The 22484-nt window shown below is 42.0% G+C and overlaps 10 protein-coding genes across 10 annotated transcripts; 6 read left to right on the top strand and 4 right to left on the bottom strand.

The window, feature by feature from the left end:
• Positions 1-332: 332 nt before the first annotated feature.
• On the top strand, positions 333-715 carry LOC141009565 (histone H2B 1/2-like). The gene has a single exon (XM_073482221.1). It carries the CDS (start codon positions 333-335, stop codon positions 699-701), a length of 369 nt encoding a protein of 122 aa, XP_073338322.1. The 3' UTR covers positions 702-715.
• A 1473-nt stretch (positions 716-2188) lies between these two features.
• On the bottom strand, positions 2189-3402 carry LOC141009092 (histone H3). The gene has a single exon (XM_073481500.1). It carries the CDS (start codon positions 2670-2672, stop codon positions 2262-2264), a length of 411 nt encoding a protein of 136 aa, XP_073337601.1. The 5' UTR covers positions 2673-3402; the 3' UTR covers positions 2189-2261.
• LOC141009094 (histone H2A) lies at positions 3034-3417 on the top strand. Its single transcript, XM_073481502.1, has one exon. It carries the CDS (start codon positions 3034-3036, stop codon positions 3415-3417), a length of 384 nt encoding a protein of 127 aa, XP_073337603.1.
• Positions 3418-4449: 1032 nt separating this feature from the next.
• LOC141009290 (histone H1-like) lies at positions 4450-5628 on the bottom strand. The gene has a single exon (XM_073481817.1). It carries the CDS (start codon positions 5596-5598, stop codon positions 4984-4986), a length of 615 nt encoding a protein of 204 aa, XP_073337918.1. The 5' UTR covers positions 5599-5628; the 3' UTR covers positions 4450-4983.
• Positions 5629-9432: 3804 nt separating this feature from the next.
• Positions 9433-10254, top strand: LOC141009804 (histone H4). Its single transcript, XM_073482513.1, has one exon. It carries the CDS (start codon positions 9433-9435, stop codon positions 9742-9744), a length of 312 nt encoding a protein of 103 aa, XP_073338614.1. The 3' UTR covers positions 9745-10254.
• A 980-nt stretch (positions 10255-11234) lies between these two features.
• On the top strand, positions 11235-11701 carry LOC141009095 (histone H2B-like). Its single transcript, XM_073481504.1, has one exon. The coding sequence runs from the start codon at positions 11235-11237 to the stop codon at positions 11601-11603; it is 369 nt and encodes a 122-aa protein (XP_073337605.1). The 3' UTR covers positions 11604-11701.
• Positions 11702-15082: 3381 nt separating this feature from the next.
• LOC141009288 (histone H1-like) lies at positions 15083-16489 on the top strand. The gene has a single exon (XM_073481814.1). It carries the CDS (start codon positions 15164-15166, stop codon positions 15857-15859), a length of 696 nt encoding a protein of 231 aa, XP_073337915.1. The 5' UTR covers positions 15083-15163; the 3' UTR covers positions 15860-16489.
• Positions 16490-17315: 826 nt separating this feature from the next.
• On the top strand, positions 17316-18684 carry LOC141009511 (histone H3). The gene has a single exon (XM_073482157.1). It carries the CDS (start codon positions 18142-18144, stop codon positions 18550-18552), a length of 411 nt encoding a protein of 136 aa, XP_073338258.1. The 5' UTR covers positions 17316-18141; the 3' UTR covers positions 18553-18684.
• Positions 17394-17777, bottom strand: LOC141009514 (histone H2A). The gene has a single exon (XM_073482161.1). The coding sequence runs from the start codon at positions 17775-17777 to the stop codon at positions 17394-17396; it is 384 nt and encodes a 127-aa protein (XP_073338262.1).
• Positions 18685-21283: 2599 nt separating the features above from the next.
• On the bottom strand, positions 21284-22245 carry LOC141009430 (histone H2B 1/2/3/4/6). The gene has a single exon (XM_073482057.1). The coding sequence runs from the start codon at positions 22234-22236 to the stop codon at positions 21868-21870; it is 369 nt and encodes a 122-aa protein (XP_073338158.1). The 5' UTR covers positions 22237-22245; the 3' UTR covers positions 21284-21867.
• Between the last annotated feature and the right edge of the window lie 239 nt (positions 22246-22484).

Raw genomic sequence — 22484 nt, 5'->3', positions numbered from 1 at the left:
CTGCCTTTAAAAAATAAAGTAGACCACCATTGGAAAGCTGAAACATTTATTTAAAAACATATTTTTCATTGTTAATGGTCTATTCTTTTATTTTCTATCAGTGTGGTTTGAAGAGTCTTTGACGATGTTAGAAATACCTTCACCAGACTCAGGATCAATATCCTCTTCACGTTTCAGACCGTTACTTTGTTCTGGCGCATGCTCAGTTTGGCCCGAAGCAACCCACCAATCGTGTGCGAGCAACGACGCAGTTACATTTGCATCGGCGCATAATTTAGGGCGAACTGACCAAGGCGGTGTATCATTCGCAACGTATCGTTGACTGAGAAATCATGCCTGAGACAGTGAAAGCGCCCAAGAAGGGCTCCAAGAAAGCCGTGTCCAAAGCGACCAAGACCGGCAAGAAGAAGAGGAGAACCAGGAGGGAGAGCTATGCTATCTACGTGTACAAGGTGCTGAAGCAGGTCCACCCCGACACCGGCATCTCCTCCAAGGCCATGGGCATCATGAACTCCTTCGTGAGCGACATCTTTGAGCGCATCGCCGGTGAGTCTTCTCGTCTGGCTCACTACAACAAGCGCTCCACCATCACCTCCAGGGAGATCCAGACCGCCGTGCGCCTGCTGCTGCCCGGTGAGCTGGCCAAGCACGCCGTGTCTGAGGGCACCAAGGCCGTGACCAAGTACACCAGCTCCAAGTAAACCCGCTGATACCCACCAACACAAAGGCTCTTTTAAGAGCCACCCACCGCTTCAAACAAGAGTGCCTTTCCTAATTAGATATAAAACCCACTAATCAAAGTTAAATTACATGTTGTAGTTTTTGGCTTTGGGGTTAGTAGATAAATGAAGCTTTCTACTGATGCCTGATGAAATTTATCTAATTCAGATTTTGAAGCTCAGCCTCAACTTCTACATCCCCCTCAGAGATTCATGGTGCTGGAAAGTCCCTTTAGTCATTCATTCAAAATCACAGCTGCAGTGCATGAGTTGACCACAGGGTGATGCTGTTTACCAATCAGACTACATACTGAACTTCAATTTGCATTAACACAATTTATATAATATATGTAAAGTGTGTGGATCCAGGAGGACGACTGAGCAGGCTGAGGCATCGCCAAGTGGTGCCCGGGCCACACGACCTCCTCTCCACCATGGTGACCTGGAAGAGGGCAGGTCACACAAGATGATTAGCAGCAAAAAAAGAAATTTCTGTATCATATAGAGTGTAGTTTATATACTATTCCCACAACTACTATAATAAGTAGAACTGGACATGTGGCACAGAACATGTAGGCTTGGAAATATTAATATCATTTGATATTCATATATTTGATATTCATTACTGATTACATGTTATAAATGTAGTCAGCAAAGTAATCAATAGAAGAGTAATGTAACTTCATTACTTTCAGTTACTTTTGGATAACATCAATACCAAATATGTGCGAATAAAGTCGAGAGAAAATAAATGTCTGAGATGACTTTTATTTAATCTTAATAACTTTTAATAACTGTTTGGTTTCACGTAAGACCAGAGTGATGTGTGAAGCTCATGTTTACAGACTAGTCGCCTGTATTACTTTATTTTAAATAATTAATCCTTTAAATAATCCTAATTTTACTGATTATGTCTGTAATCTAATTACGTCTTTATGTTTCCATCAACACGTTTGTAGAAATAAATTATAAATCACTTGCCTTTTTGAAGGTAATATGCTTTTTTTATTTAAATACGATTAAAGGTGCACTATGTAGTTTTGGAGAAGAGATTTTAATCACTAGAGAAAGATCTTCATTGACTCTTTTTTGTGCCTACACAAACTAAATAAACTTTGTTTTCATGTCTGAATAAACAAACTGACTTTAAAGGACAACACAGTGTCATACAGTTTCACTTTGTTTATATGTGGCGGACCCTGCCACCTTCCTAGCTTCAAACTATGTTCTGGCGACCTTATTTTCCTCTGAGATCAGCTTGGTATTCACTTGTGGAAAAACTAACATCTTTGTTTATTCATCTGAAAGTTAAATATTTTGTATGACCCAAGACCCTGAATGTCAATGATTTGTGAAGTGTACTGCAGAACAGCTCCCCTGTATTGTGACTCCCCAGCTGTATGATTCAGCGCAAATACTGCATATTATAGTATAAATACAAATAATGAGTACACCCGAGGAAGCAGCGCTTTCAGTGAGAGTGAGGTGGCTCTTAAAAGAGCCTTTGTGTTGTTGGTTGAGTCTCGGAGGTCTCGGGTGAGTTTAAGCTCTCTCTCCGCGGATGCGGCGGGCCAGCTGGATGTCTTTGGGCATGATGGTGACCCTCTTGGCGTGGATGGCGCACAGGTTGGTGTCCTCGAAGAGGCCGACCAGGTAAGCCTCGCTGGACTCCTGCAGAGCCATGACGGCGGAGCTCTGGAAGCGCAGGTCGGTCTTGAAGTCCTGAGCGATCTCCCGGACCAGGCGCTGGAAGGGCAGCTTGCGGATGAGCAGCTCGGTGGATTTCTGGTAGCGACGGATCTCTCTGAGAGCCACGGTACCGGGCCTGTAACGATGGGGCTTCTTGACGCCGCCGGTGGCCGGGGCGCTCTTACGGGCAGCCTTGGTGGCCAGCTGCTTCCTGGGGGCTTTGCCTCCGGTGGATTTACGGGCGGTCTGCTTGGTTCTTGCCATCGCTTCTTCTTTCTCTAAAAAGGAAAAGAGTCGTGAAGAGAGCGGAGACTCGCTGCTTTTAAGCTGTGAGACCGGCTGTGATCAGTGACGCTGCGTCATCCTCCGCCCTCTGATTGGTTGGGGGCTCCACGTGGAGCTCAGCACCGCCTAGAAGAGCGACCCACCGCCCGAGTCTCCGCTGCTCATTGGAGAGAGACGTGTTCAAAAAGTCCGCCAGAATCGGGCCGGCAGCCTCTGCTGAAGCCTCTTTTCTGGTTGGTCCGACAGGGACTCTCCCGCGCGCTGCGCACACATATAAAGGAGGGTGGCGGCTGTGAGTGACACAGTTTCTCTGAGCAGCGACTCTAGAAAACATACAAGCATGAGTGGAAGAGGCAAAACCGGCGGAAAGGCCCGAGCAAAGGCAAAGACCCGCTCCTCCCGTGCCGGGCTCCAGTTCCCAGTCGGCCGCGTCCACAGGCTGCTGCGCAAAGGCAACTATGCCGAGCGCGTCGGAGCCGGAGCCCCCGTCTACCTGGCGGCCGTGCTGGAGTACCTGACCGCTGAGATCCTGGAGCTGGCTGGAAACGCTGCCCGCGACAACAAGAAGACCAGGATCATCCCCCGTCACCTGCAGCTGGCCGTCCGCAACGACGAGGAGCTCAACAAGCTGCTGGGCGGAGTGACCATCGCTCAGGGCGGCGTGCTGCCCAACATCCAGGCTGTGCTGCTGCCCAAGAAGACCGAGAAGGCCGCCAAGAAGTAAAAGACCCGCAACAGACCAACAAACAAAGGCTCTTTTAAGAGCCACACACTCTGCTGATAAGGAGCCATGTTCCTCATGTTACTGATGAACTTGTATATGAGTCACTATCTGTAGAAATCGAGGTTACACATCACTTTAGTAGAGTTGAAGGTAAAACGAGGCTACTTGAGCTCAATCCACCTAACATCTGATATTAAATGTTGGATACTTTAATCGATACTATGAGTAGGCCTGACTCAAGATTACAGCCCACTGAAGTACATGATTTACATCCTATAAATTTACATATACTGTTACAGTACTATATGCTACAGTAGTCTACGCTGTAATGCTGCTGTCATCTGTTTACATGGAGTTTGCCTTGATGACGCTGAATGATAAATTAGTTCAAAGGAAACACCTGCACCTATTGTGTGTATTCTCTTCATGTCTGAGATATTATACAGGTATACACATTAACTGTAGTGAAGCATGATGTCTGACTGTCCACAGGTCGTTTTCGGGTGATATAATATATGAATAATATTTCTACATAATATCCAGAAGCTGTTTCCAACGTAAATATTCAACAGTGTGAGGGACTTAATTTACTGTTAAAGGGGAAAATACCTGTCTGTGTCTTTTGTCTGTCACCTTTATGATTCATTAACAATTCATTAAGAGACACTTACTAGAAATGTTCCTGAACAGACGCAGTGAGTTATTTCTCACCTTTTCCATCCACACAGACAAGCTGACACATTGAGATATTTATGGAACAAAACAGCTCATTTATTTCCAAGTGAAGAGGAAGTGAAGAGTTGTCTTATTATAAATATCAAGTAACATGTAGTAGGCCTAGTAGTAGTAATAATAATAATAATAATAATAATAATAATAATAATAATAATAAATGTATACTACTAAATAATCATCAATCATGAGTATTAAAATCTATTTAAAACATGTGGCCTGTGTAGTAATACCATTCAACATTAATTTGGAGACACTACGTCACATGACATGAGAAAAAAAAAAAAAAAAAAATAGCCAGTCTTTTAAAAATATATTTGGAAATAAGTATATAACACATAAGTCATATACATACATCAACATACATATAATCAAGTCAGCATGTAAAAAACATTGTTTCTGTGTAAATCAAACAAACAATAGTGTCATTTATTGACGGTCCCTAAATCAGCCTCCAGCGCAGCGCGAGGCTCTGGGAGGAGCTGACCGTCCTCCTGCTGCCAACACCGGGTGAACCTGAGTGAAGGACGCCGCTGGTGTCTCCGGAGTGAACCCTGACCTTTCCAGACATGTCGCCGCTCATATTCATTATTTCGTTATATTCAGACAAGTAGCCAATAAAAAGGACCTGCAGTAATACACCACGTGGTTCACTTCATGTTTCCCCCCCGAAGCAGATTCATCATGAAAACAACGTTACATTTGCTGCATGTTTCATTATTGTTCTGTACAGTAATCTGATCGTACTTGTCTGAACAGGATGCTGCTCTCTCTGGATGGTGTGGGTGGCTCTTAAAAGAGCCTTTTGTTGTTTGTACTCAGACTTCAGACCGCTCACTTCTTCTTGGGTGCTGCCTTCTTTGCTTTGGGTTTGGCGACCTTCTTTGCGGGGGCTTTCTTGGCTGCGACGGCCTTCTTCACCACCTTCTTGGGGCTCTTGGCGGCCTTCTTGGGGCTCTTGGTGGCTTTCTTGGGGCTCTTGGTCGCTTTCTTAGCTGCCGCGGGTTTCTTGGCCGCCTTCTTGGGGGATTTCTTGGGGGTTGCTGCTTTCTTCGCTGCCGCCTTGGGCTTCTTAGCAGCTGCGGGCTTCTTGGCTTTAGCGGGAGCCTTCTTGAGCGGCTTCTTGGCTTTGGGCTCGGCCACCTTCTTGTTCATCTTGAAGGATCCGGACGCTCCGGTGCCCTTGGTCTGGACCAGAGTCCCCTTCACCACCAGCCCCTTGACGGCGGTCTTGACGCGGGAGTTGTTCTTCTCCACATCGTATCCTCCGGCGGCCAGAGCCTTCTTGAGGGCGGCCAGAGACACGCCGCCGCGCTCCTTGGACGCGGCCACGGCCTTGACGATGAGGTCCCTGACGCTGGGCCCGGCCTTCTTCGGCTTGGCGGCCGCCTTCTTCTTGGTGGCTTTCGCCGGAGCGGCGGCCGGTGCTGCTGGTGCTTCTTCTGCCATTGTGCGGTTTGTTCCTGCTCTCTCAACGCGAGTCTGAATGAACTGACTCTCAGAGGCCGGAGCTGCACTTAAACACACCATGAGAACCATGGAGACTCAACCCGGCCGCTGTCTGCTGAGTGCAGGCTGAATGTCGTGTCACTTGTGTTTTCTCTTCATCGATAAAACCCTCCGGACTGACTGTGGGAGAGGTGTTGGAGGCTGACAGTGAAGGAGCCGGTAGCGGACTCGTGTCTCTTCATGTTGAAGTCATGTTGAGCTCTGATGCTCTCTGCGTTTTGTTCAGGGAGCCTCCAAACCTCACACTTTCACCGCCGTGCTCAGCGCTGCCCAGCGACTTTTCCACCTCATTTCTCCCCTAAAATGTTTAAAATGCATCAGGGATCCATCAAAATGTGATTTCTAGCTGCTCAACATGTTTGTTCAGAGATTAAAGATAAAAACAACCATCTGTTTGTGGTCATTTTTTGTTAAACTGGAGTTAATGTGGCGGCAGCAAACACACCGATCAAGGCTGAAGCTTCCCGTCAGTTAATCACCATGGCTGTAAACATGTCCTCTGCTGAGGACGACTGTTAATATAAACACACTGATAATACTTCTGCTGTTTAATCGGATGCATCATATAATGTTTTTCGAAAATAATTTGTTCATTTTATCATTTCTGAACATTAAAAACATTGTTTCACACAACATTTATAATCTGCTGTTGCTGAAAGTGAGAATTTGGACGCTACAGAGCTAAAATAAAAATATTGATCAGATAGTGTGCCTTACTGGTGGCAGCAGTACAAAGTAATAAAATATATGCAATTTTAAAAAAAGAGACAAACAAGTTGAGTTGATTTTAAAAGGCAATATAAGTATATTTACATGTACTGTTGTACACTATGGTCGATTATTGAAATCAGTGTTCTTTTTATTTTATCTGACTGACAATAAAATAGATACATTTAAAATGTGCTACTGTGGCTCAAGTGCAGCATTCAATCTGTAACCACTGAATAAAGTTATTAATTTAATGTTGTCAAGCAAAACATACAATACTTGCTTTCCAAATGTAGTGGAGAGTAATATAGAAAAAAAAAATCCCTGAAATACTCAAATAATGTACAAGTATTCAACTTAGTCACATTGCTTCACTTACAATATATTTAGAAAGAAACAAAGGCTTCAGTATAATGTTGAAGTGTATTTTTCTTTTAGTGATTCTATGTATGTGTATTCTTAACCTCATCAAGCACTTAGTTTTTTAAACATTGGTTTACTGGATTGGGCTTGGCAACATTCATTCATTTAATTAGTTGTTACTAAATGTTTACAGTAATCAAATTAATTACAGGAAGTCTTCTTTTTTTTTAGCAGAATGAAGAATTTGTCATTTTCAAAACTTCATATCTCTCCACTAGTTTTCACTTTCTGGGTTTTGTGTAGTATTTATGTAGTTCTGTCACATCCAGAAGTTTTTTGGTCCTGCATAAAAAACTGAGTGCCACGCAGCTTCAGAGCAATATATAAACACTTCCATAAACACTGTAGATTTCCCCCAAAAAATATTTAAATGTTATATTTAAATATATATATATATATATATATATATATATATATATATATATATATATATATATATATATATATATATATATATATATATATATATATATAGATGTTATACTACTCCATCACTATATAATTTTTTTTTTAACTAACTAATTCTTTGCACTTTACACTGGCTGTAATCTCACATTCAGTGGTTTTGTTTCATCAGTAGATGTTTGTATTGTGTTGACTTCAAAGTTTTGTATCTGTCTGACACCTATTGAGTCTGTTTTTCATTAGGTTCTGGAAATCTTGAAGTAACAGCTTGAAATGGTTTGGTTTGTTTCAGACTAGATGATGTCATCTTGTTCAGTGCATCTGGACACACTCAATACACATATATTTCACAATTATAAACGCTCCAAATTAATTTCTGACGTCAACAATTCAGCTGAACTTACAGCAAAAATGAACTTCTCCAGGCTGTTTCATGACGGATGGCTTCTTGTATGATTTGAAAACTGAGCAGGGCTCCATGATCTCACTAACTGCTTAATGATGAAACCGAGTATAGATGCACTTTTAAATAATTCTGTTTGTTTTTTTGTTTTTGCAGTTATCCACTCAAACCTGTTTCAGGTGGGATTATTTTGGTTTAAATGCAACTTGATTATGTTAGAAATTAGCTGAGAGAGTTTGAAATTGTCAAATAGTATATGTGTGTTTTGAGCTAAGGAATTAAGATAATTATTATCTCCAGACACAGATGACAAGATGACATCATCAAGTCTGAAACAAACCAAGCCATTAAGGCTTGTAACACATTTCCAGGACGCAATGAAAAACAGGCTCAGTAGGTATCAGACAGATATACAACCTGGAGGTCTAATACTACACAGAACCACATTTTGGTTGAGGGAAAGTGAAAACTAGTGGAGATATAACATCATAACTAAGGTCTCATGAATTTAATAGAAGTTGCAACATGTTTTTTTTTTTTTTTTTTTCAAGAAAATCCCTGACATGAACTGTGAGGCCCTGGGTGAGTTGGTCTGGAATGACCCATTATTATCTTGAAACACATTTCTTCTGTGATGTGTGCAATGTACCAACAAATCAAAATATACATAAAGCAAATAAATGCATAAAGCAAATAAATGCATTCTCAGGGGAATGAGTGCCATCTGTCAGTGTGCACCAGCACCATGGACAGCTCCTTCATCTGTTACCTGTTTATAAACCTTAAACACTCGTTTCCCATTTCTACCAGCCGCCCATCACTCTGACTGTTTACACACTGAATTTAATACAACATGTCACAGCAGCTGTGGTTATATGGAAAATATGTATTTAACCCAATTAAAATCATTATGATTCTGTTGCTACTGTTACTACATGGACACTAAATACATTGATAAAATGATTATACACACATCCCAAATGCATTTAATCAGAAACGCCTAGAACTTTTTTGACATATGCAAAGTGGCTCGGTCCACTAAGTGCTTAATCTGCAAGAAATAAAACAGAAGGAGAAAAAGATATGTGCATGTCTCAGCTGGCTCAGGTGAGTGCAGGTGGAGCTTCTGTTCTCTTCTCCTGAGAGTCCTGTGTCGCTGTCCAAGGTGCTGAAGTGACACCAACAGAGACAGTTTCATTGATTTGTTTATTGTGTATGTTTCTGTCATAAGTGCATAATCATTTAGGTTCATAAAGTCATTAAAAGGTTGATAAGAAATGTGTCTAAAGGGTACTCAAACATGTTTGTTAAAGATATATTGCCCTTTATGTAAGATCTTACTGCAGAATGTGACGTGATTGCAGTTTAGTTGATGGCATTGTGGGAAATGTGTTGTTGTATGGTGAGGTCATGTCAGTAGCATTGTGGGTCAGAACAACATGGCTGCGGATGAGGAACATAGACTCCAGAGTAACGATACTCTACATGTGGTCCAAGAGGCGCACATGTTTTCACGGTGTCTGCTGAAACAGAGAGGGAGCAAAAACATCTTCAAAAGACATCTGTATGAATCGTGGCCATTATTTAATTGGGCTCCTACAGGTGACACGTGGTGAAGTGGTCCATCATACACAGCAGGTGAAAAAAATACTTTATCCCGATTCATGCTTTTGTTCAGTAGGTGGCGCTAATGTGCCAAAAAGTTCATCATCAGCCCTGATGACAGGCCAAAGAAGAAGAGACCCTACCCTCCTCAATCACGTCCTCAGAGAGGATGTAAATAACCGAGACTTCAGGAGAAAATTCATTCAGTTTGTAAAATCTGAGCAGCAACAATGAGCGGCAGAGGAAAGGGAGGTAAAGGACTCGGCAAAGGAGGCGCCAAGCGTCACCGTAAAGTCCTCCGTGATAACATCCAGGGGATCACCAAGCCCGCCATCCGCCGTCTGGCTCGCCGCGGCGGAGTCAAGCGTATCTCCGGTCTGATCTACGAGGAGACCCGCGGTGTGCTCAAGGTGTTCCTGGAGAACGTGATCCGCGACGCCGTCACCTACACCGAGCACGCCAAGAGGAAGACCGTGACCGCCATGGATGTGGTGTACGCGCTGAAGAGGCAGGGCCGCACCCTGTACGGCTTCGGAGGTTAAACATCGACCTCTTCTTCATCTAAACCAAAGGTCCTTTTAAGGGCCGCACACTGATTTCTACTGAAAGCTTGTTCCTTCTACTTCTACTCTATACCAAGAAAATGTTTACTAGTTATTAATATTATTACATCTATTTTTCTACATCACTTGGACCGACAACTTTTCAATGACTGACACGTAGTGGCCATGACTCTTGCAAATCAAAGTGGCCCTCAATAGTGTTGTCTGGACCTGAAGGGAAAGCAGTGATTATATTAGTGTAAATAGTCCTACAGCTGTTCAGTGTAGTTTACTTTCACAAAGTCCACATAGAAGCTGATAGCGTTCTTGTTTTTTACATCCTCTGCCCTGTGGTGATCATCAGCTAATCTGGTTGGAGCTGTCTAGTAAATTTCCCTGTGACAGTTTAATTGTCTTATCTTACATATAGTGGGCTTTATGCATTGAGATATTTCACGTGTTTTTGCCAGACGAGTGACACTGTAAAATTAATAAACACCTTCTGTAAGATGCCTGTATTGCTTAAACACAAAAAATGTGGAAACTCCCACATAAACTGCTGCAAACAACAAATAGATAATAGAAACATGGCAGTGATGTGTTTTTTTGGTGTATTTGTTACTGTGATACAGACTCCGGATCAGATGAAAAATATACAATGGCAGCATCAATGGTCACACCATCAGTAGTGTCCCACCACAACTTATCTCTTTACATTACTGGGAGATCGTCTCATTAATGTAGTGAACACATGGAGCCTGTTTAGAGAGTTGTGTTCAACACAGCCATTAAATAAAAGTTATATCTATAATCTATATACTAATGAGTGGATCTATAATACTGTATTAAGTACTAGTGAGCTACTCATTTAATATTATTTCCTTTGGAAAAATATCTATGATAAAGTTAAATGACTGGCTGTGTTACTTAAATATTAAGTAACAATAAATATTATTTAGAGGCATTATAAAATATTTTCTGTACTTGTTTGTGCTGAAACATCCCTGACACATTTAACTGGCTCGTGTCACAAGACTGTAAAGTGTTACATCTGAACTGAAAAGCTCAAGTTTGTTTATTAAACAAACTTGTTTATTATTCGTTCACACATTTACTGTTTCAACTCAAACTAAAATGAAACTACAATGAATCAAAAGGTCACACAATGAGGCTCAAGGTCTGTTCTGTAGTTTACCATAAGTGACTCTTACTTTATTTGTATAAAATTGTAAATTTTGCAACGACCTAACCCACTCACTCTGCCTCTAAATAAAAGAGAAAGAACAAAGTCAGGACTTGTAATTTTAGGTCAGATGAGACGAGTCTTCAGATTACATGATCAATATGCTGACGCATGCTCAGTCTCATCAAACACTCAGCCAATCCTCTGCGTGTAACGACACAGTCACATTTGCATCAGGCGCCCTTATGTACCGCGCTCCGACCCCTCGGAGTTTATCTGTTACCCGCAAGAGTAATCGAGCCAAATCATGCCTGAGACCGTGAAAGCGCCCAAGAAGGGCTCCAAGAAAGCCGTGTCCAAAGCCACCAAGACCGGCAAGAAGAGGAGAAAGTCCAGGAAGGAAAGCTATGCTATCTACGTGTACAAGGTGCTGAAGCAGGTCCACCCCGACACCGGGATCTCCTCCAAGGCCATGGGCATCATGAACTCCTTCGTGAGCGACATCTTCGAGCGCATCGCCGGTGAGGCCTCTCGTCTGGCTCACTACAACAAGCGCTCCACCATCACCTCCAGGGAGATCCAGACCGCCGTGCGCCTGCTGCTGCCCGGTGAGCTGGCCAAGCACGCCGTGTCTGAGGGCACCAAGGCTGTGACCAAGTACACCAGCTCCAAGTAAACCCGCTGATACCCACCAACACAAAGGCTCTTTTAAGAGCCACCCACCGCTTCAAACAAGAGTGCCTTTCCTGTTTAGTTACAAAACCCACTGATCAAAGTTAAAATTACATGTTTAATTCAGTGTGTCTAGACTCTAAACAGCAAAATGTAACACAACGCTACAGTCAAACTGCTTTTATCAAATCTAGGCAGCTCAAGTGGCTTTTGAGTTGCATAGATCAACGAAGCCTTCTTCTGATGAAGTGATCTCTAATTCAGATCTTAAATCTCAGCCTCAACTTCCCCCTCAGAGATTCATGGTGTTGAAAAATCCCTTTCGTCATTCATTGAAAATCACAGCTGCAGTGCATTAGTTGACCACAGGGTGACGCTGTCGGACTGCATACTGAACTTCATCAAAGGTAAATCTGCTGTTACCCAACAACACAGCGGCTCTTAAGTGTCCTCCTTTTCTTTGATCATTTTGGCTGTGTTACAGCTTATGGCATGAATTTTTGCAAAAACTTTTATTTTTAGTAATTTTTTGAAATCCAATGTCTTTTACTCTCACGTGTCTTTTATACTCTTTATGCATTTTGCCCCCCTCGTTGCAAAAATGTACACGCACAGAAAAACTGCTATAAAATCATACATCAATATTTTTTTCTACTTTTTTTTTTTTTCATAGATCACTTAAACAACTTCCCACTTATTCAAAACTACCAAACATTCAATCATTTTCAGGATTTTAACCCCTTAAATGCCAGTTTGATTATTTGAATTATTCAATTTTTTGTTACAAAAAAACACAAAAAACACTGGGAAAATGGTTGAATCTGGTGGAATACAGTAAAAATGTCAAATATCACTTCTTCAAAATGAAATGCTGACATTAGATACTGCATGGTTTTATACTGTATTGGCAGTAAAATTAAAAAATGTGGTTTGAATGGCAGTCAATGAAGCAGTGTATTTGACACTACATAAAAAATACTTATGCAATAAAATCAATTTTGCTGCTAATCTTTGACATATCCAAGACTCTAATCACCACCAAAGCCCCATCGCCTTACTATTTATTTGATGGAAAATAATTCATTTTTTGTGTTTTATTTGTAACAAAAAATAATTCAAATAATTAAACTGGCATTTAAGGGGTTAAAATCCTGAAAATGACTGAATGTTTGGTAGTTTTGAATAAGTGGGAAATTGTTTAAGTGATTTATGAAAAACAAAGTAGAAAAAAATATTTGACGTATGATGATTTTATAGCAGTTTTTCTGTGCGTGTACATTTTTGCCACAAAGGTGTCCAGAGGGTAGTAAATTTGAGGAGGGGACAAGGGTTAAGAGCCACCCACTCCTTCAAACAAGAGCACCCTTCCTGGTTCCAGTAGAGGAGAAAATATACACAAAACCCTTTTCAAATGTTTGAAAAAATATTAAGCTGAACTTGCATTAGCTTCTGTTTCTCCAGTAGTTGGGAATGATCTACAACCCCTGGCAAAACTGATGGCATCACCACTCTTGGAGGATTCTCATTCAATTTTGTAGAGAAAAAGCAAATCACAGACAGTATATTTATTCAAAAAAAGAAAAAGAATTGAGTGATTCCATATTTTTTTCCTCTCCTCGATCTAAAAAAAAGCAATTGTGACTGACTACAACAATTTTCTTTCTTTTTTTAAATGTTTCTTAAAGCCAGAAGGTTGGCATTTTGAAAAAAAAAAAAAAAAAAAAAAAGTTTTGTGGCATGTCTGTGATTTGCTTTTTTTCTACAAAATTAAACAATTGAATGTTCGTCCTCCAAGAGTGTTGCGTCCATCATATTTGCCAGGGGTTGTATAAAACAGATTCAGTTCATTTAGGTCAGCACAAGATGAAGCTGTTACAGTTTCTAGCTGTTATTTCAGATTACTGATCTGCATGAAGAACTGCCAGGTCAATCTGACAAGTCTCATAAACTTTGTATGCACAATAAACATAGTTCTTATTCTCTTCCACTAATCTCCTATCACACTTATCCTTTATTATAGTATAGCATTCCTATATTACTCATATTTCCAATTTGCATTGTGAATGGACATATGGGACACAGGCTTGACGTAATCTGCAACGAGAGTATTTCACACTTAAATGTATATTAAAATACTATTAATTGTGCAGGAAAAAAATAGAAAACCTAAATTTCAATGACAGGCCGAGGGATGGTCTGCAGAACCGGGAGGAGAGTGCAGTGTTTGTAGCAGAACATCAACTTTGTTTTCTTTGTTGATTAATCTGTTACAGAGCATATTTAACAAAGGAGTGTGTTTCAGTAAATAAACTAGACTTTTGATATCAAAGTAATGTAAGCATTGTTCTTATGGACCTTTCCTCTGAAAACAGCATGTTTTAATCAGGTATGGGGAAACTATATATATATATATATATATATATATATATATATATATATATATATATATATATATATATATACACTTCTGAATTTGTATTATTACCTCATTTATATTTTGAATATTAAAATTCTGATTTTGAATTTCTTCTCCAAAACTACATAGTGCCCCTTTAATGTTTTTTGGATCACACAAAACTCACAGATCATTATGTTTTGTACAGTTATTTACATGTCAACATTATATTAAATCCTTTATTTCTTTCTTTTAGTGATGGAGTGTAACTAAGTCCATTGAGTAAAATAATATCTTTGAATACAAGGTACATTGAAATAAAATGATGTTGCGCTGCCTCCTGCACACTGATCTAATTCAACAGGTCCAAAGTGACTAAACTGAATCCTTTAAAATCCCACCATGATTTTCATAATCAGATCCATCAGTGGGCCCGAGGCAGCTCGGGATCTTTTTTGGTCAAACTGGGTTTATAAAGTCAAAGAGTTTATTTTAATCCAAAGTCCAGGAACCCAAATCCTCACTGTCAGTGTCTGCAGAATACAAGTGTTGTGTTTGTAGGTTTTTAATATTCAGCAATGATGATTTATGAATGTATTTATTTATCTATTTTCGGGAACATTATATGATGCATCTGATTAAGCAGCAGAAGTATTATCAGTGTGTTTATATTAACAGTCGTCCTCAGCAGAGGACATGTTTACAGTCATGGTGATTAACTGACGGGAAGCCTCAGCCCTGATCAGTGTGTTTGCTGCCGCCACATTAACTCCAGTTTAACAAAATATGACCAACGACAGATGGTTGTTTTTATATTTAATCTCTGAACAAACATGTTGAGCAGCTAGAAATCACATTTTGATGGATCCCTGATGCATTTTAAACATTTTAGGGGAGAAATGAGGTGGAAAAGTCGCTGGGCAGCGCTGAGCACGGCGGTGAAAGTGTGAGGTTTGGAGGCTCCCTGAACAAAATGCAGAGAGCATCAGAGCTCAACATGACTTCAACACGAAGAGACACGAGTCCGCTACCGGCTCCTTCACTGTCAGCCTCCAACACCTCTCCCACAGTCAGTCTGGAGGGTTTTATCGATGAAGAGAAAACACAAGTGACACGACATTCAGCCTGCACTCAGCAGACAGCGGCCGGGTTGAGTCTCCACGGTTCTCATGGTGTGTTTAAGTGCAGCTCCGGCCTCTGAGAGTCAGTTCATTCAGACTCGCGTTGAGAGAGCAGGAACAAACCGCACAATGGCAGAAGAAGCACCAGCAGCACCGGCCGCCGCTCCGGCGAAAGCCACCAAGAAGAAGGCGGCCGCCAAGCCGAAGAAGGCCGGGCCCAGCGTCAGGGACCTCATCGTCAAGGCCGTGGCCGCGTCCAAGGAGCGCGGCGGCGTGTCTCTGGCCGCCCTCAAGAAGGCTCTGGCCGCCGGAGGATACGATGTGGAGAAGAACAACTCCCGCGTCAAGACCGCCGTCAAGGGGCTGGTGGTGAAGGGGACTCTGGTCCAGACCAAGGGCACCGGAGCGTCCGGATCCTTCAAGATGAACAAGAAGGTGGCCGAGCCCAAAGCCAAGAAGCCGGTCAAGAAGGCTCCCGCTAAAGCCAAGAAGCCCGCAGCTGCTAAGAAGCCCAAGGCGGCAGCTAAGAAGGCAGCAACCCCCAAGAAATCCCCCAAGAAGGCGGCCAAGAAACCCGCGGCAGCTAAGAAAGCCACCAAGAGCCCCAAGAAAGCCACCAAGAGCCCCAAGAAGGCCGCCAAGAGCCCCAAGAAGGTGGTGAAGAAGGCCGTCGCAGCCAAGAAAGCCCCCGCAAAGAAGGTCGCCAAGCCCAAAGCAAAGAAGGCAGCACCCAAGAAGAAGTGAGCGGTCTTCAGTCTGAGTACAAACAACAAAAGGCTCTTTTAAGAGCCACCCACACCATCCAGAGAGAGCAGCATCCTGTTCAGACAAGTACGATGAGATTACTGTATGAGAACAATAATGAAACATGCAGCAAATGTAACGTTGTTTTCATGATAAATCTGCTTCGGGGGGGAACATGAAGTGCACCAGGTGGTGGATTACTGCAGGTCCTTTTTATTGGCTACTTGTCTGAATATAATGAATATGAGCGGCAACATGTCTGGAAAGGTCAGGGTTCACTCCGGAGACACCAGCGGCGCTCTTCACTCAGGTTCACCCGGTGTTGGCAGCAGGAGGACGGTCAGCTCCTCCCAGAGACTCGCGCTGCGCTGGAGGCTGATTTAGGGACCGTCAATAAATGACACTATTGTTTGTTTGATTTACACAGAAACAATGTTTTTTACATGCTGACTCGATTATATGTATGTATATGACTTATGTGTTATATACTTATTTCCAAATATATTTTTAAGACTGGCTATTTTTTTTATTTTTTCTCATGTCATGTGACCTAGTGTCTCCAAATTAATGTTGAATTGTATTACTACACAGGCCACATAGACACCTTTATTAAATGGATTTTAATTCTCATGATTGATGATTATTTATTTATAAAGTATACATTTTTTTTTTTATTATTATTATTATTATTATTATTATTATTATTATTATTACTACTATGTGTTACTTGATATTTATAATAAGACAACTCTTCACTTCCTCTTCACTTGGAAACAAATGAGCTGTTTTGTTCCATAAAAATCTCAATGTGTCAGCTTGTCTGTGTGGATGGAAAAGGTGAGAAATAACCCACTGCGTCTGTTCAGGAACATTTCTAGTAAGTGTCTCAATTAATTGTTAATGATTCATAAGATGACAGACAAAAGACACAGACAGGTATTTTCCCCTTTAACAGTAAATTAAGTCCCTCACACTGTTGAATATTTACGTTGGAAACAGCTTCTGGATATTATGTAGAAATATTATATCACCCGAAAACGACCTGTGGACAGTCAGACATCATGTTTCACTACAGTTAATGTGTATACCTGTATAATATCTCAGACAATAAGAGAATACACAAAATAGGTGCAGGTGTTTCCTTTGCACTAATTTATCATTCAGCGTCATCAAGGCAAACTCCATGTAAACAGATGACAGCAGCATTACAGCGTAGACTACTGTAGCACATAGTACTGTAACAGTATATGTAAATTTATAGGATGTAAATCATGTACTTCAGTGGGCTGTAATCTTGAGTTAGGCCTACTCATAGTATCGATTAAAGTATCCTACAATTAATATCAGATGTTAAGTGGATTGAGCTCAAGTAGCCTCGTTTTACCTTCAACTCTACTAAAGTGATGTGTAACCTCGATTTCTACAGATAGTGAATCATATACAAGATCATCAGTAACATGAGAAACATGGCTCTTTGTCAGCAGAGTGTGTGGCTCTTAAAAGAGCCTTTGTTTGTTGGTCTGTTCCGGGTCTTTTACTTCTTGGCGGCCTTCTCGGTCTTCTTGGGCAGCAGCACGGCCTGGATGTTGGGCAGCACGCCGCCCTGAGCGATGGTCACTCCGCCCAGCAGCTTGTTGAGCTCCTCGTCGTTGCGGACGGCCAGCTGCAGGTGACGGGGGATGATCCTGGTCTTCTTGTTGTCGCGGGCAGCGTTTCCAGCCAGCTCCAGGATCTCAGCGGTCAGGTACTCCAGCACGGCCGCCAGGTAGACGGGGGCTCCGGCTCCGACGCGCTCGGCATAGTTGCCTTTGCGCAGCAGCCTGTGGACGCGGCCGACTGGGAACTGGAGCCCGGCACGGGAGGAGCGGGTCTTTGCCTTTGCTCGGGCCTTTCCGCCGGTTTTGCCTCTTCCACTCATGCTTGTATGTTTTCTAGAGTCGCTGCTCACAGAAACTGTGTCACTCACAGCCGCCACCCTCCTTTATATGTGTGCGCAGCGCGCGGGAGAGTCCCTGTCGGACCAACCAGAACAGAGGCTTCAGCAGAGGCTGCCGGCCCGATTCTGGCGGACTTTTTGAACACGTCTCTCTCCAATGAGCAGCGGAGACTCGGGCGGTGGGTCGCTCTTCTAGGCGGTGCTGAGCTCCACGTGGAGCCCCCAACCAATCAGAGGGCGGAGGATGAAGCAGCGTCACTGATCACAGCCGCTCTCACAGCTTAAAAGCAGCGAGTCTCCGCTCTCTTCACGACTCTTTTCCTTTTTAGAGAAAGAAGAAGAAGCGATGGCAAGAACCAAGCAGACCGCCCGTAAATCCACCGGAGGCAAAGCCCCCAGGAAGCAGCTGGCCACCAAGGCTGCCCGTAAGAGCGCCCCGGCCACCGGCGGCGTCAAGAAGCCTCACCGCTACAGGCCCGGTACCGTGGCTCTCAGAGAGATCCGTCGCTACCAGAAATCCACCGAGCTGCTCATCCGCAAGCTGCCCTTCCAGCGCCTGGTCCGGGAGATCGCTCAGGACTTCAAGACCGACCTGCGCTTCCAGAGCTCCGCCGTCATGGCGCTGCAGGAGTCCAGCGAGGCTTACCTGGTCGGCCTCTTCGAGGACACCAACCTGTGCGCCATCCACGCCAAGAGGGTCACCATCATGCCCAAAGACATCCAGCTGGCCCGCCGCATCCGCGGAGAGAGAGCTTAGACTCACCCGAGACCTGCGAGACTCAACCAACAACACAAAGGCTCTTTTAAGAGCCGCCTCACTCTCACCTAGAGAGCTGCTTCCTCTGTTGTTACAATTTAATCATTTGTAGTAATCGTGACATTGTGCAGCATTTGTGCTCATACAGCTGGTCTGTAATACACTTCACAAATATTAACATTGCAGAATAAGGTCGTCAGATTAACCAGTGTTGCACTGGTACCACAGAGTTGGACTCTTTCATACAGAGTTTTGTGTGACCTTTGCTGAGCCTTAACAAGGAAACCGCGTCGTTTCACTTCTCTTTGCTGTAGGCTGCTCCTGCTACAAGCTACAAGCTAACCAAATGACCCAGCAGGTGTCATGGTGGAGTAAAAGGTATGTAAGACTTTCAGACCATTTATCCTCAACATAACAATAAATGTATGCACAGTGGGCAAAGTTATTTTCTGCTTTCCTCTTGGATTTAGCTACTAAAACACGTCATGTCATTGCAGATCAACCTGCACATGAGACGATGGAGACTGACCCTGACCCAGATATTAGCCTGGGCCCACAGTCACTGCAAGCAGCCGAGATGTGGCCCACCAGGCTGGAGAAGTGCAGTCACACACTGAAGAGGGGACATTTATGATTTATGCTATTGCCACTTTATAAATCTACATGTTGCTGGAAATGTTTGTCAGAAATATAGAGTTGTACTGGACCAGCAGAGCAGGTGGTTTGATGTGATGTATTGCTAATCCACCTCTAAAAAGTAATACAGGTGTGACAGGTAGGACATAAGATGTTCTCTGCTTTATTTTAGAGAAGGATTTTCTTGTAATGTTTCACTAATCAACATCTAACAATGTCTACTAATGGTCTAACAAGGTTGTAATTAGCAACTAATTATTATGAGGATATAACTATATTATTACAGTACAGGATATAACAGTTTTTTGTGTTTTTTTTCCTAATAAAGAACATATATCTAGGTTTAAGCCTAATTTAATACAAATTATGGATTTTGTATGTGTTACTAGTGTACTTTGCTTAAATAAAGACCAAATTATTTCTATATTATTAACATATTATTTCTAGTTTTTGCCTTATTTGATACAAATTATGTCTTATTACATCTTTATTAGATAATTTAATTTAAAAAGGTGTATGTTTACTGTCTAATAGACCATATTATTTGTCGTTTTTGTCTAACTCTAAAATAAAGTTCAACCTTTATTTTTAAAGAGAGCTATTATGTTACAGAAATAAAACAGTGTGCACAGCCATTTCTTTATTGATTTTATCTAATTACATATTAATTTCATCTCTAATCTATTTCAAATTAACATTGTAGAAATGTAGTTATTGTACAAAACTACGGAAGCCCTAAAGGGCCATGCATTCATACATTTTATTTCCTGTTTTCCCATGATAACGAGTTAATTTCATTTGTTTTCTCGAGATCTCGAGTTATTATCTGGAAATAACAACTGCCGTTTTCCCGAGATAACGGGATAATTTTTTTGCGATCTTGAGAAAACAAAACGATAGTGTAGTATATTAAATCATTGCAGGAAACATCATTCAGTGTAGCAATGTCAGAGGAGCAGGAGCATATCGATCACCGCGTCACATATCTTTTCATCAAGGCCTGACACAGGCTGAAATAGCGTTATGCTTTGCTATTACAGATAATATACGCATTAGTGTGCGTAATCTAAAAAGAGGTTAGCAAAGCTTCAGCTATATCGGCGGTGCAATCTAAGTGAGCCTGATTTCGTCATTAAGTACTTAGCTGACCAGCTATGTAGTTAATGACAAGATCTCGAATTAATTATATCGTTATCTCGGGAAAACAAAGCTTCGTTATCTCGAGATCTCGAGAAAACAAATGAAATTAACTCGTTATCACGGGAAAACGGAGGAAATAAAATGTATGAATGCATGGCCCTTTAGGGTTTCCGTACAAACAGACTAGTCCAAACTTTTTAAGATGAATAAATAAGGATGCTACAGAGATGAGCTGTATAACATTGTGATCAAAATGTTTTCCGTCAGCTGGATTGTTTTAGATTGAGACTTATCTTTGAGTCATTAACGCATCAGGTAAGGTGCTTCCAAACATCAGTCACTACATCAGTGCATTTGAAATTTACATGTCAAAGCATAATGTGAAATTAAAACATTAATGCACGACTTCGAACCTTAATGTTTCACAAAGAAAGAAATCCCTGACAAATGATCCTTGTATGTGAACTGTTCTCTAATCTTGTTTCAGATTTAGTGAATTGTTTTAATGATCAAACTCCCACAAGGTTCAAAATCTTGGGGACATTTATTTATATAATCTAAAGCGACAGAATAACTTTATATTCTCTTCAGGCTGATCAACGTAACACTTGTTTGTTTTGTTGTATATCATGATGAATGATTACGTTGTCTGCTACATACCCTGCTAATTCACTGGAAGCAGCTATGTGTGTGTGTTGTGCTGTTTCTAATTTATTTTTGTGCAACAAGTTATTGTCAAGTATTAACATTTATGGCACAAAATGAAGTAAAACCCACATGTATGGATGGGTCAAGGAACAGTCGGCTGGAAGACAATATAGTTTACTGTAGATACTAGTGGTTGAGGATAGTGACAGTGTTGTAGCGGCAATATTTCCTCCGTGCACTTTACCACCACTATTAAGCAGTCCTCTTCGCTTTTAAGCTTGACACAATAATATTCTGAGGCAGTAACTTCTGTTCAGGAAAAAAACTTTACTAAAAAAGTAAAAGCAAAGTTACAAGATTATTCTTTTATATGGTCAGAAACTGTAGCTCCTTGGGCTGCTTAACCTAGTCTGATTAGGGGTCGGTGATGTCATCACCTGTGTACTTAAGGAGCATTATAAAATGTTTTAAAGAAAAAACTACTAAAACTTAACAGATATCAATATGGCTCTTACAAGTGTGACAGTGTATGTACACATGACTTCAGATTGAGTGAGTATTTCTGTCACAGGTCACTATACAGGCAACAGTGACACCTTGTGGACACATCTGTGAATTGACATATTCATCTTATTTTGTACAATTTTATGAATCACTAAAAACAAAGTCAACTTGAGCTTAAGAGTTACAGTAGTAAATGATGGTGAAACCCTGGTAGTGAACATTTTACTGCACATTTAATATCCTATGCTTTAAAATGCAACACAGAACTGAGAGACAATAAGCTTTAAACTAACAAATTAAGATGCATAACTAAACGGGAAAGGCACTCTTGTTTGAAGCGGTGGGTGGCTCTTAAAAGAGCCGTTGTGCTGGTGGGTATCAGCGGGTTTACTTGGAGCTGGTGTACTTGGTCACAGCCTTGGTGCCCTCAGACACGGCGTGCTTGGCCAGCTCACCGGGCAGCAGCAGGCGCACGGCGGTCTGGATCTCCCTGGAGGTGATGGTGGAGCGCTTGTTGTAGTGAGCCAGACGAGAGGCCTCACCGGCGATGCGCTCGAAGATGTCGCTCACGAAGGAGTTCATGATGCCCATGGCCTTGGAGGAGATGCCGGTGTCGGGGTGGACCTGCTTCAGCACCTTGTACACGTAGATAGCATAGCTCTCCCTCCTGGACTTTCTCCTCTTCTTGCCGGTCTTGGTGGCTTTGGACACGGCTTTCTTGGAGCCCTTCTTGGGCGCTTTCACGGTCTCAGGCATGGTTGGCTCGATTACTCTTGCGGGTAATGGATAAACTTTAGGGGGTCGCAGCGCGGTATATGAGGGCGCCTGATGTAAATGTGACTGTGCTGTTACTCGCACAGGATTGGCTGAGTGTTTGGATGAGACTGAGCATGCGTCAGCATATCGATCATGTAATCTGAAGACTCGTCTCATCTGACCTAAAATTACAAGTCCTGACTTTGTTCTTTCTCTTTTATTTAGAGGCAGAGTGAGTGGGTTTTGTC

This window comes from Pagrus major, chromosome 15, assembly GCF_040436345.1.
Source record: "Pagrus major chromosome 15, Pma_NU_1.0".
NCBI classification, from domain to species: domain Eukaryota; kingdom Metazoa; phylum Chordata; class Actinopteri; order Spariformes; family Sparidae; genus Pagrus; species Pagrus major.
Note: the sequence above shows the minus strand (reverse complement) of the source record. Positions and strands in the feature narration are given on the sequence as shown.